This window comes from Poecile atricapillus, chromosome Z (genome assembly GCF_030490865.1).
Source record: "Poecile atricapillus isolate bPoeAtr1 chromosome Z, bPoeAtr1.hap1, whole genome shotgun sequence".
Lineage (NCBI taxonomy): Eukaryota > Metazoa > Chordata > Aves > Passeriformes > Paridae > Poecile > Poecile atricapillus.
Genome location: NC_081289.1, coordinates 86,024,722 through 86,038,610, shown reverse-complemented (window position 1 = coordinate 86,038,610; position 13,889 = coordinate 86,024,722). Strand labels below are relative to the sequence as shown.

Sequence of the window (13,889 nt, the reverse complement as noted above, 5' to 3'; positions counted from 1 at the left end):
AGTTTCTGTGGTAATCCACTGCATAATGGGTACAAGTACATTTTTCTGATGTTATTTTAACATAAAATTGACATCTGTCTTTGCTGTCATCAAGACAAGAGTATCTGACAACTAATATTGTTACCACCAAGGTGCATAGACCAACATTAACCTGATTTTATTACTTATTTTGAAGAGACAGGGACCATATTACATTTGGATCTACTTATCTAACACTCCAAAAGCTATGCCTTTTTCCTTTCTTCAGGCACCAAGCCTGCCAGAGTTTGGAAAGTGTTCGGACAACACTCACAGACACATGGTGTGATTCATGGGGCTGTCCTGTGCAGGGCCAGGAGCTGGACTCTTTGATCCCTGTGAGCTCCTTCCAACTCAGCATATTCTATCATTCTGTGCTACTTGTATTGCTGCTGTGATAAAACTGAATACTGTTTTAAATTTGATGTGGTCTGGAAACCAAGTCCAAGACTCCTATTAAGCATTTATATTCAAACATGTAGGAGTTGATCCAACAAGCACTAAAATTAACTCAGGATAGAATGATTACATTGTTTTCCAGAGACAGGAAGAAGATACATTCTTACTAAAGTAAAAATTATAGCTTTGCTACTGCAGCAAATGAGAATGACATAAGAGTTTACAATTTCATGTCCTAGCTCAAAGCTTTTTGCAATTCTCTCTAGCAGAACTTTTTTTTGAATTTCCCTTGCATCTCTCCCCCTTTCTGCCACCTTCAAGGATGGTAACTGAGATGTCAATATCAGAATTTTTTGCTTAGGAATCTATGTTTTGCATAGATAGATGTTTTGCAGCTTATTCCCAAAGTCTGTGTGCTGACTACTAGCAGAGCTGGGCCAGCTGCTGTCTTGAATCCCTAGGACACCTGTTTGGCATATCACAGATGCACTTTCACTCAGATAGCACTCTTGATGAAAATGTAACAGCAAAAAAATTTAAGTTGAGCTCTCTACAAGTAAGGAAGAAGTTTCCTACCACATCCAAAACCCAGAACTTTTCTCTTTTAATACTTTGGGTCACCTGATTATATCAAATAAAGGTTCTTTCTGGATGAAAGTGTTTTCAGTTTTGAAAGTGTAATAAGAGTTGGACTTCTTTGATTAGTTCCTGCAGCTCACAGTTGATCTTATAAAGCCTTCTTTGGTGATACACTGATACAATTGCCTCGCAGAAGGCTTTATTTTCAGCTCCAAAGTGTGCTTTTCATACTTGAGTAACCTTTTATTCTTATTCTTTATTCTATTGGCATTTTCTTGTTTTCACATAGTACAGAAATGACAAATATAATAAAACATAGAATGGCTTTCTAATCTCATCATTCCTACCTTTTTTTCTTTTTTGTGATGAAGTCTCCTAGATGGCACTGTGCTTTTATTTCAATGTTGTTCTTACCTGTGTTTACTCCTCCAGTGAATATCCATGCTCCAGTTGTCATTGCAGCCTTAATAAGTCCTTTTCCAAAGACTTGTTTGAGTTTTGGCTGAAGTTCAAAATTCTGAAGGCCCCCGTGCACAGAGATGAGAAGTTTGGGGAGCTCAAGCTGCCACTCTTTGGTCATCAGATGCAGAAGAAGGTCAGGCTTTGTGTCAAAAGACACACGTACATACTGCAGAAACAAGGGCAACAGTAGAGAGTAGAGAAAAAAAGATTGGTTATAACCACTGGTTTCTAGTATGTATTATCTGTGTCAAATAGACCTTTTTTTTAATGACAAAACCACTAACTTTGCTAACCTGCTGATTAGTTTCCTAGTGAAGAAACTAGGAATGATGGAACGCTTGGAATTCACAGGCTGGATAATTTTCTTTATTTAGGAAATTAAGACATTAATTAGTTCAAAATCCTTTGCAATGCTTGAAAGATTAATGTCTACAACTTATACGTGCAAAAACTGGACCAAAAATGTAAGAGGTATGCCAAAGATGACCTAGATAGTCAGAGTCACAACTCTGTATTTACTTGTACCTCATTTTCAAATTAACAAGGTCAAACCCTCAAAAAGTAAAAAATAACAGAAAAAAAATCAGTTCTTCAAGCACCCATAAGTTTAAACTGAGCAAGATCACTAAATTGAAACTTTCCAGATGAAAGAATGCTAACTATGTATGATTTGTACAGGTTCATGATCTTGCCTTAGAAGACTCTACATCCTAAAAGGGCTGTGAAACAAATTAATTCATTTCCAGTTGCTGGCTCTTCTGTGCTACACATGCAGCAATTTGTGGCAGGGGAGGTCATGTCCATCTGTGTGTGCTCAGAGATAACAACTCTCTTCAAAATTTCTACAGCACTACCATGTCACACAAATACCTGTCTCTCTCTGTTAAAAGCCTTCTTCCTGCTCTTTCTGGTGCTGTTTCACAAAACCTGTGACAGGCAGGTGATACTTTTTTGAGCTCTAGTTGCATAGCAGAAACAGGAAAAAATTCTTTCTGTAGCTGCTAAAATATGGAAGGACCCTCTTAATAAAATAAAATAGGTTGCAGAAAGCACACATCTGTCAAACTTCTGATTGAATCAATGGCTGAAGAGCAACTTCAGCAGTCCTTCCCTTGATGGGCTGTCAGCACAGACATCAGGTGTGTATACCTTTACCTTCAGCCTGAGGAATACCTAGTCCTAATTTGTTTATTATTATTATTTGATACTATTTTGTAACATGCCAGGTAGTTTAGTAGCCATATATATTATGTAATCATTTAGTCCCTTTTCGACACATCTAATCAGTATTTCCTGGCAAAACTTGTTCTTTTTTAGCAATACCATATGATAATAAAAGGGATTCCTTACTAGTTGAATAAGAAATGAGGACTCAATGGTTTCCAGAGGAAACTGCTAATATGATTTTTTGCAAAAATGGGTTGTTGCACAGTAAACATCTACTGTTAACATTTCTGGAAGCAGGAACCTGCTTGCACAATCAGCTGGGGGGACGGACCCAGACTGGAAGCTGAGCAAGAACTTAAGAATGCACATTTCCCCCAGTGCATCAGTAATGTTCTCTGCAGCAGCCAGGCAAACTCACAACAGCTACTGGACAGAAGAAAACCACAGTATTAATGTCTGCCAAGCTCATTAATATAGATGAACTGCCTCCTCGGTACCTACTCAGTCAATTTCCAGTATGTGATAAAATCTTGTATGAAATCCTGATCCCACTGACTAGACTGAGACATTAATAGCTTTTAAATCGGGATTTGAGGGTTGTCAAAGTTTTAACAAGAGGAGGTACAAGAAGAATGGCCCTAATTCCCTTTTTTATGTCTTAAGGGAGATCTGAGGCTGTAAAGAGCAACTGGGGAAATTCACAGACAACATCCTTCACAGGGCCGACATGAAAGCTCTGCTGGTCAAGCTATGAGGTCTTTGGTTTGGAATCACTGGTACCTTACCCTGCTTTTTGGTGAAGACAGGCTGCAAGTCTTAAGAAGACTAACGTGAATTAACTAACGTGAATTCACACTGGCAATGACCATACAAATATGTTGAAAAAATGCCATTGCATCATCTGGGATGATATTAAGATGAAGGCACAAATAGCATCAGATGTGTATTATCTAATCTGGACAGTGATTACTTTTTTCTTGTTTTTTTGATTCTTCAGCTTTTTTTTAAAATACCTCAGAATGTGTGATTTCACTGTCCCTACCTTTTAAGTCTATGTATTACTCTTACACATGAAGACCTCTGAATACCTATAAATATAAATCTACAAAGTGAAGAAGGAAGTATTTTCTTGCATTTATTTGAAATGTAGATGACTTGTATTGGAAGCAACTGCTTGCTTTTTATACAGGCAAACCCCCTCTATACTTAGGCTAATTTTACTTTACAAAGTGGAAATGTAAGGAAAATAAATATCTAACATTTTTTCATGTAAATTAAAATTTAAATCAAATGAGATAAGATTTACTGGTTTAGAAGTTTTTGGCAATGATGCCAAACATGATTTTTCTTTTGTGTATAACATTCAATTTTTATGACTATTTGAATAACTTTTGCTCTTACAGAGGCAATTTTTAGTTTGGCATACTTGAATTTACTCTTTTGCCACTACTTAATATGTTAGCCAGTAACTAAAAGATAATTATTTTGTCATATTTTTAAAAGTTTACATTAAATTATAAATCACATCTTTAAGGCCACTTTTGTCTGTAACAAAAATTCATGTCTTCCAATATTGTAATTGAGTATTTAGCCCTACCAGTTCTTACTTAGAATGTTAATGAGTATTTCTGCTGTTCCTGAATTCTCTTGCTATAGCCTCTGGAGGCAGATACAACATTTGAATCTCAGCCAAACCACTGTGCTGCTGTGCTATGAAATTCCATGCCTGGTGTATCTGTCAGCTGAAGAAACCATCACTTCTAATGAGAAATGATTTAGCCCTTTCTTTATGGGAGAAGTATATGGATAGGATGCAAGAATTCAGTTTTTATGTGTCAGGAAAGCAAGAAAGTTAGGAAGCAAAAGTACAATTCTGAATCACAAAATCTACAGGCTGACCTGACTGGCATCAACATGGAATGTGAAAGGACAAAGCATCAAGCTGTAGTGCCCATTTCATGCCTAGACTGGCACAGTGGTAGTCAGCAAGAGTGCATTTGTGACCAATTGTTGCTTCACATTTTTGTCAAGTGTTCTCTAAAACAAACCTATGCCCACCACCAGTCAAACAGCCAGACACTTCCAGGTTTGACTCCAGTGCTCTAGAGCAAAAGTCAAAGTTTCTGAGGAACAGAATTGCTACTCTTTACTTAAGCACAGCTGTCTCTTTGAAGTACTTGGTGAATGATTGCAGATGCAAGTGTAAGTGAATAAATTAAAGAGACTCAGAAATTTGTCATATCTCTGAAATTAAATCTATTCAGATAACGTTTTGTGATCTGCATTCTAACATTGCTCCTGTGTTTCTTTTTGGTTACTTAAGTTTCACTACAAATACGTCTTCAATTTAACGACTGGTTGCCTCAAAGTGTGATCCTCAACAAAAAAACCCAAGAAAACAACAACAAAAATTAGATGTAATTCTCACTGAATTCAGCATAAAACCTGCTCTTAGACTGAAACCAGATTGGTTCTGCATAAGTAATTTCTTCTTAACACCTCAAGGCCTAGTCCATGTTCCACTAAACAATCAGTGAAAGAACCCATTGATTTAAACGGGCTTTGGATAAAGGTTTTTCTATGTTATTTCCCCTTTTCTTTCATGTTGAACACCATATTTTAAATTCCGTAAATATTTTTTAAGAATTAATTTACTATAACAGAAACAATGTTTCCTGCCTTTTCATGGTTTATGTAAATTACAGGATTATCTTTTTTTTTCCTCTCAAAAACCCTGATGACTTTTGGCATACTTTTCATGCAGTTTTTATAAAACTCAATGCATTTCAAACCAAGAAAAATACCTTTTGCTGTGACTGACTTCCAAATACCCTTAATAAAGTTTTAAGAATCTGAATATTAGCAACTACATCTAAGTAATTGTTAATGTTCATTGGAATTCTACTGATGTTCCTTCATGTTTCTGTGAACCATAAGAAAAGTTAAGCAGATAAAACCAAAGCAAACTTCCTTTCTTTTGGAGCTGAAAACTTATTTTAAGATTTTGCTCTGCATATGAAATGTATCATTGAAATACATTCAGTGAGGAGGAATCTGTTAAGTCACCAAAGGCTTTTCAAACAGTCATCTTCCATTTAACCCTGAAAACCCATGATGAAAGAAATTTTCATTCTGCAAAGAGCAATCCTTCAAAGAAGTTTATAGAAAATCCAGACCCACCAATTGATGAGAGAACATTAAGGCTGTGTGTGTGTAAAGGCAGGTAGTGTATTAAAAAAATGGGTTCAGTTTTCCCACAAGTGAAGTGGAAAATGCATTACAGCAAGATTGTCTTAATTGGTACACTGATGAACAGAATATATTTTCAAATTTTTCAGAATATTGCTCTTAATTGGAATGGAATCACTCACATTAGTGTGATAATTGCTTTCTGACTTAATAAAATGCCAGTATAAAGTTAGATAAGCATTGCACCTTAAAATGCAAAGAGCCAACTAATGAAGCAGATCATAATTTATTAGTTTTCTTGAATTTTTATCAATTTTATTTGCAAAATCTATTAATAAAATTTATATATATCCACATACCTCTCATCTTTTTACAGTTAAATTTGAAAATCTGCTATAAAAACAAAATAAATGCAGACAAGCAAAATTGTTAATTGCGTTTCTTACATATTAATGGGATGAGTCACTTGTAAAGAAAATATAAGATTGACAGAGATCTAAATGCCACAGTCTCATTGCAGGATCATCTGTGATTGCATGAAATTGGAGGAAAGGTCTTTCTAGTAACTGATCTCATTAACCAGTGTTACCTAATCTCTGCTATGTGCCTCTATATGATTTCCTGCACAAATTGTTGAGCTGCTCACATTACTGATTTAAGGAGGATAGTGCAGCTGCACTGAGGACACTTTAACAACTCCATGGCATTAGCAAAAGTCATGCTGTTTGGGAATTTTTGCTCCATGTGGCTGTGGAAATGAAATTAATGCTCCAGTCAGTTCTATTGATAATATGTAAACCTACATCTTTGCTGTTTTTTCCAAATCCATGTGTTCTGTTATAATTTCAGAATAATTGTAATTTCCACAGCTAAAGGTCTGTTTTTCACTGTCTGGTGGCAACTGATATAATACTGCATCATGAAAAGTATAATTATACTTACTATATATTTTGTATTAAAATCTAGTTCTGTTACTTCATATGGAGAAAATAATTATCTGTCAGTTTTACATGCACTAATCTGTTCCATTAATTGACTCCTGGTTTGCCAGTTTTAAATCTAAGGTTATGGTTCCTATTAAAAACCCCCACCTAATTCATTGTACTCCAATTCAGAAAAAAATAAAAATTTTGCTTTTAGCACAGACCAGGAAAATGTGTTTCCCTTGCTTAGTAATTTTCATGTGTAGGCATTCATTTCAGGAAATAAAAGAAGGAATAGGTGGAAAATTTTATGCCAATTTTTTCCCCTGAGGTTTTCCTTAATTTGTCAGCTTGCCAAATCTTGTTACTTTGTAAGGTTATTTTATTAGCCAATAGGCACAATATAAACCATGAGTGCCAGCAAAAAACAGCTTGCATGCTACAGTGTTATTTGTTAGCCAGCACCTAGAAAATCACTAACACATTTTTAGAAAGGAACAAATTTATCATGATTTTCCCACTTTATCTTTCTTCCTTTATCCACACTGATCAGCTTCTCTGCATTTGAGTTTGAGAATGCACAGTTGAACAAGAATATTTCCAAGAGCAACTATGTACTTGCTCCTTTTTTTTTCCCCCAAGCTTTATTTTATAAATACAATGTCTCTTTTTTCCCTCCTTTGCTGAAAAAGTTGGTGGGTTCCTTTGATTGCGAAATTCCTGGCTTCCACAGCAAGTTTTAGATTTGTTAAGTTTTGTTTATTACAGGAAAATCCTAGTACCCAGAAATGCAAAGGCAGGAGTTTAATTTTCTAATTTAAATTTTCTATTAATAAAACAGCAACAACTATTGCAAGTTAGGCAACTTTTTCACTATAGTCTACCCTAAAATAATGTTTTGGTCTGGAAATATGAAAACAAGGAAATCTTCATGCTGCTTTCTGTCACAAAACACATTATAACAAAGTTCTTTAATCTGCTTCCATTTAAGTGGCTATGCAAGCCTCCTTGTTTGTATTTTGGTTTTATGTAAGGTATTCTTCTCACTGGTGGTAAGCAAGCACAAAACCCTTTCAAGAGATATTTCCTGAATTGTTTAATTTGAAGCACTTTTCCCACTAGTGGAATAATCAAATTTCTGTCGACTTTATAGATTTTTTTAATGAATGCAGAATTTGTTTTATTCCCATATTTTGGGTGGGGTTTAATGATTATAGATAGATAGCATGTGCAACTCCTTGATTCTAGTCTGACAAAATAAATATGGAGAGTTTCCAGCAATGTCATAACTTATCCCTAAGTTTTAACTTGTTATTTAGTTTTCTGAGAGTTTAATTCCCTTTTCCCATTCTCTTTCTTTTTTTTCCTTTTCTCTAAATTGTTCACGGTTTCATTCCTGTCTGCACTCTGTGACAGAGTGAGCACAGGGTGTGACTGTGATTTTCTTTTCTTTATGCTGACTTCCAGTTTTATCTCCACAGTTTCACTTCAATTGTAGTTTGAGCACACAGCATGAATCTTAGAGCATGTCCTGTCTCCTTCAGCACTGTGCCAGGACATCAGAATCCCAGCAAAGATGAGAAATCCTCTACAAGAACTGGTGCCTACAGCTTCCCTAAAACCTTCATCATTTCTGGGCTCTCCAAGATGATTTTTGTCTGGGCAGGGCTGTTCATTGCTTTATAATAATCTCCAAGCTGAAAAAGCTCTGGTGATTATCCCTTCTCATAAAACTGATTCAATGAAAAGAATCCATATATGGTTAATAACATTCATTACTGTATCTTTGGACCTCTGGCCTTGCAAATTTTTAGGTGATTGGTTATCAATTCAACATATGATGTCTGTGATACTCTCAGAGAAATTACCTATTTTTCTGCGTCTTGGTGCAGCAGTGCTTTCTAATTTCTATGAAAAGAAGCCACCCATCTGCACAAACAGAATCATCCACTTGAGCAGTCACTCCAACTCCAGCCCCTCTGTACATGTCTGAGGAGAATATTTTACCCTTGCTAGCATAGTACCTGATATTTTCACTGTCTCTGATCTCTGCTCTTTATGGCAGACCTGAGACACCTGTTGGGAAGAACTAATGCACAGAAAACAGTACTGGATTGCTGGGCAGGTTATTTTGCAGAGTGCCCAGGAGTTCAGCTTCTGGCCCCACTGCCAAAGCAGTGCATTGGCCATGAAGTGCTAGGCACATACTCCCCTGTCATTCCCAAAGATCCGGGTTCTGCAGTTTAGATAGAGTCAGAGAGATTGTCCCTTTCATGTAATATTACATAGGAGGAACACATGCATGGGTTAGTGTGTATGCTGGAAAGATTTCTCCAAGTTAGTGGAGCAAAGCCTTCAGATCAGTGCATTTTGGTATCGCTCCACAGGGAAGGAGTAACTTCTTGCTCAAGGGGTTTCCTAGTTCCTAGATTAGAGACTTCCTGGGGCCTCTTATTTCACTGAAATATTAACCATAAATCTAACTGGTCTGTCTTCTGATACATGTCTGGAGGAATATTAAAGGGAATTCAGTATGTTTAAAATTTGTCATCTTTGCAGACACAGCCAGCAATGGGAAATCATACCTGAATTCAAAAATCATTCAGAAAAAGAGGGATGAGTAGCAATTGGAATAAAATGAAGACAGCAGTACATTAATGTGTTTTCAGCCTTCATAAAGGTAGCTCCTCTTACACTGCTCTCCAGCTTTTACAGTTAATTTTGGTCACCCGCTCCTTGGCACATGATACATAAAAACATACATTCCAGTCGTACACTCAACAATACTTTAGCATGAAGTTAAGAAAGAACGTTGTTCATCCTTTGTGAACGCTTACTTTTAGCTAGCAGCATTATTTATCTAAGAGAAAAACATGGTTACCATGGCTTTATTGGAGTGGCCTCCTCCTTGGAACTCAATGGTTCCAAAAGCGTCCGTCGGGCTGAGCTGGGTGTGCTTGCTGATGGACCACTTCTCCGACTGGATGTCATTGCGAGTAAGCCTGGCTTCATTTTTCTCATTCTGAGTAACAGAGGCGCTCGGAGGCTGTCCAATGTGTTGGCCTGTTAGACGCCCACAGCAACACCTATGACATTAGACAAACAGAAAACACAAGTCACGTGTGTGTATAAACTGAACAAGGAAACAAACTACAAAAGGAACCCAACCCCTTTTCAACTCTGCTGATTCCTTTCCTGACGGCTTTCTGTATGGAAGGAACACAGTACATATATTACCCATTTTTTCCTGCGTCTTGTTTACTTTGGACTCTCCTGTATTTCAAAAAAAAATCATGCTTTGTTCTAAATAGATATGAAATGAAATTAAAGAACATCTTCTCTTTTCTTCAAGTAACATCAGGACAGGCAATCAGCTTTTGTATGGATTACCACAGATTTTAAATTACTAGTTTAATGCTTCTATTTGCTTTTGACAGTGTTGTGTGTCCAATTTAGGTAACTACACAGTGCATTGAATAGTGAGCTAAGAAGATAAGGAAATTAAACACAGATGTTTGACCCAACCTTGATTTATCTTTTTTCTTACAAAATAAGTTTTGAAATGTAAACAAATAGTTCCCTTAGGAATCCATCACTCCAGATGTAATTAAACCACCTTCTGAACAAATAAGTTTACAAAATATTTATATCCATTGTATGCATATATATATAGAGAGAGAGAGAGAGACATTTTTTAACCAACTTTCACAATTCATACAAGTAACATGCAAGTACCTATGGGGGTCTTTGGTGCTGGGTATGATGTGAACACATTCTCTCTTGTAAAATGCTCTTTCTATCCATGATTTCTGTGCCTAAAAAAGAGAAAGGAAATGCCTTGAGCTCTGTTTGCTTATTATATACAACTTACAGTGCAACTGTAGAAAATTTTCAAAGAGAAGATAAAATTTTACTGACCCTTCAGATAAGCAGTGCACATTTTGCAGAGGGCAAACATTCCCTTAGAAGCATGGTTCCCTTCCACAGCTAAGCACCCAACACAAGCTTTTAATATTCTTTTCTTATTCACTAGCCAGATGGCTTTGATGCTGTTACCTTTATTCTCACAACAGAGGAAGAAATCTCTGAAGAAGAATTAACTCAAACTGTAAACCTTCCTGCACAGCAGAAGAAACACTACAGCAATTCATTAAAATACCTCTGTTTTCATGCCAGTGATACAACTAAGCCAGCTCTAATTAAAAAAAGAACAAACTACAGACAAACCAACCAAATTACCCAAAACATTTTTACACAAGCACTAAGAGTGCTATTAATCACGAAGGCAGAAACTACAGTTTCTATGTGGAAATCTTAATTAAAAAAAAAAAGTAAAAGAACATCTGTTTCTGAAACAAGACACAAAATATTTTAACACATTGAGTCAGATGATTGGCGGTTAGCCTCTAAAATAGTTCACTGGAGCTATGGTTGTCCATTACACTCAAGTTCTTCCACCACATATCCACAGAAAAGCAGGAAATTTCCTGCAGCATAGTCTTAATTGTCAGATACACAAGAAGTCTTTTTAAATAGAGAGATGGGTAGGAAAGGAAAAGGGAAAAGAGAAGAACAAACACAAAACAAGAAAGGAGAGAATTTCAGAGTTCTGAAATATTTTTAATTATCTAGGAAATCCTCACTCCATATAATGAGAGTTCTGGCAAGCTCTCTAAAACATTCTCACATATAGAATTTTATTATTTCATTTAATAAGAAGAGTTGAAGTTTTCCTTTGAAAATTCATTTGAAACAGGTTAACTTAATATATTTAAACAATAAAACTACCCACTTAGCTTCACAGCATAAACAGAACCATAAACTATGAACTATGAAAAATTATATGAGAAGTCAAACAATTTAAAGGAAATACAAGCATTTTACCTCTATGAAAGGAGAACTTTTGAAATTGCCTATGTAACAAAACTTCACTAACTGATGTTACTTTTTCATATGCAAGGATATATAAGTAATACCTATGTGTTACTTTTACTAACTAATGTTACATCACTATCTAATGTTAGCTTTTTGTCAATTCAATCTACCTCCCATTTTCCACGTTTAAAACCACAACCCTCTGCTTCTGAAACACGTGAAAAACACTTAGAACTAAAGAAATTTCTTGCAGTCGGTGAATGCCACCAGCACAAAATATAAAACAACAAGAATTTCTAGCTACATCTACTACGTACCTGTCCCAGTATATAGAATTTATTATTTTGCTTTTTACAGAGAAAATAATTCCTTGCTGGCTCTGGTGGTTATTTGTGCTCTTTAGCAATATTTTATTTTTGGTCTCCTTGCATTTTTATTTGAAAAATCTGCTAGACTTCATATTTTGTAGGAATAGCAGATATCTAGAATCACTTTTATTGTCAGAAAAAAAAAGTCTATTAAAACCATTTAATAAAACTGTATTTGAATGGTCTTTCTCACAATAGCAAACAGAAGGTTAATGTGCTATAGAAGGTTGGGCAAGATTTGTTTTGTTTGAACGAAGTATAGTTAAATAGAAATTCTGAAAGCTAAAAAAGTTTTACATCACCTAAGAGAGATTACCTGGAGATTTTATTTAACTTCTAAATATCCTTTATTAAATATATTATTATTTTCATACTTTTCTGCAAACAATTAACTGTAGTGCATTTCCTAGCTACATGGAACTAATGTGTCTTTTTTAAAGGTGGGCACTAGCTAAATTTATGTCAAGTTCTAGTACAAAAATGTGCCATAACATGTACTTCATGGAAATATTTTCTTTAGGTATAAAAGCAAGCTTTCAAAACCCAAGAAACTGATATTTAAAATTTGTTTTCCTACTCTTCCTCATATTGTCTTTGCAAGTGGAAAAGAAACACATCTATATGAAAAAAAAAGAATAACAAAATTAATAATTTTCATTTGAATTTTCATCACATTTCTTTACAGATAATATTGCAAAAATAATAGTCAAGCTTAAAATCTCCATTATTCATATCAGAAAAAGATGCTTTCCAGCTTTTAGATCTCAAACAATATAGTATCCTACCCGGCAGAGTTGTGATGACAAAATATGTGATTTACTAATGTCATAAATCCTTGTCCTTCCAAATTTAAAAGAAAGCATCTGGTTGCACTGCCCCATGCCAGTTATCTTTCTGCAACACATATAATTTGCAATGAACTGTAAAGTTTAGAGATATAATAAATAATGCTACTTGCTGTAGAGTCTTCGTAACAGAATAACTTCAGGAAATCAATGAATCAATGAATAATTATATCCATAACTAAACTGTTTGCATGAAACTTACTTATAATGCAAATTAATAAAGTAATAAAAAGTTTAGAAGACTATGGTAAAGTATTTTCAAGACGAGTAGAGCAAGAAGAAGCTTATCTTCTCTTTCTTTTGTTTCATAAATACTCTTTCAGTAGTGGTTAATGAGACAATTTGAAGTCCACAGTGAATTCATAAAGTACACGCCATATTTGAATTTAGTTTATTCACAGCTTAACTCTCTGGCTAAGTACCTCTCTTTATTAACCTCACTGCAAAATCCCACCAAGAACATTTTCTTTCTCTCTTTTCTTTACCTGAAGTCCTGGTTTAGGGACAAACTTGTATCAAACTTGGTGTTTCAGGCTGTCCCGGAGCAAATCCTGCTGGCCACGTTTCGCCGCCACGGCCGCTCATTGCTAACAACAGGTTTGTGCCCGCACAAGGCGCAGCCATGCGAGAGCCAGCAGAGCCCTTGCACCCATTAGCTGCTTGGAATGTGCTGCTGGGGGATTAGCCTTGTTAAGGGTTCAGTGGGCACTCACCCATGGCCCCACAACACCACTTGGTTTGAACATCTAATCTGATGCCAAAAGAAAAACAAATCCCTTGAGGGCTTGGATTTAACTGGCACAAGCCTTGATGGGCTTTTTGTCTCCTCTGTTCTTTGCCCCTGAGAAAGCAAGCTGGTCAAAGTGTGATAAGAGGCTCTGAGTTCTTAAGTTTAACTCAGGAAAACCAATCCATCAAAAGAAACACTGTACTAAGCTGGAAAGAGCTTGAGAACACAGGAGAAACTGTTAAGCTCCAAAGACTGAAAGCAGTGTGTTTATTGGGCAACTGTGAAAAATCTATACACAGTTGAAATATATTGCAAATAATCAACAATGGCATTT

At 35.7% G+C, this 13,889-nt stretch overlaps 1 protein-coding gene across 1 annotated transcript in view; it reads right to left on the bottom strand.

Annotated features, from left to right (window-relative positions):
- TRPM3 (transient receptor potential cation channel subfamily M member 3) overlaps positions 1 to 13,889 on the bottom strand; it is a 265,606-nt gene that overhangs the window by 122,326 nt on the left and 129,391 nt on the right. The window contains exons 2-4 of the mRNA XM_058827630.1: positions 10,473 to 10,552; positions 9,619 to 9,823; positions 1,411 to 1,624 (exon numbers count right to left, since the gene is read on the bottom strand). Coding sequence (XP_058683613.1) covers positions 1,411 to 1,624; positions 9,619 to 9,823; positions 10,473 to 10,552 — 499 coding nt within the window. The remainder of the gene's footprint in view (positions 1 to 1,410; positions 1,625 to 9,618; positions 9,824 to 10,472; positions 10,553 to 13,889) is intronic.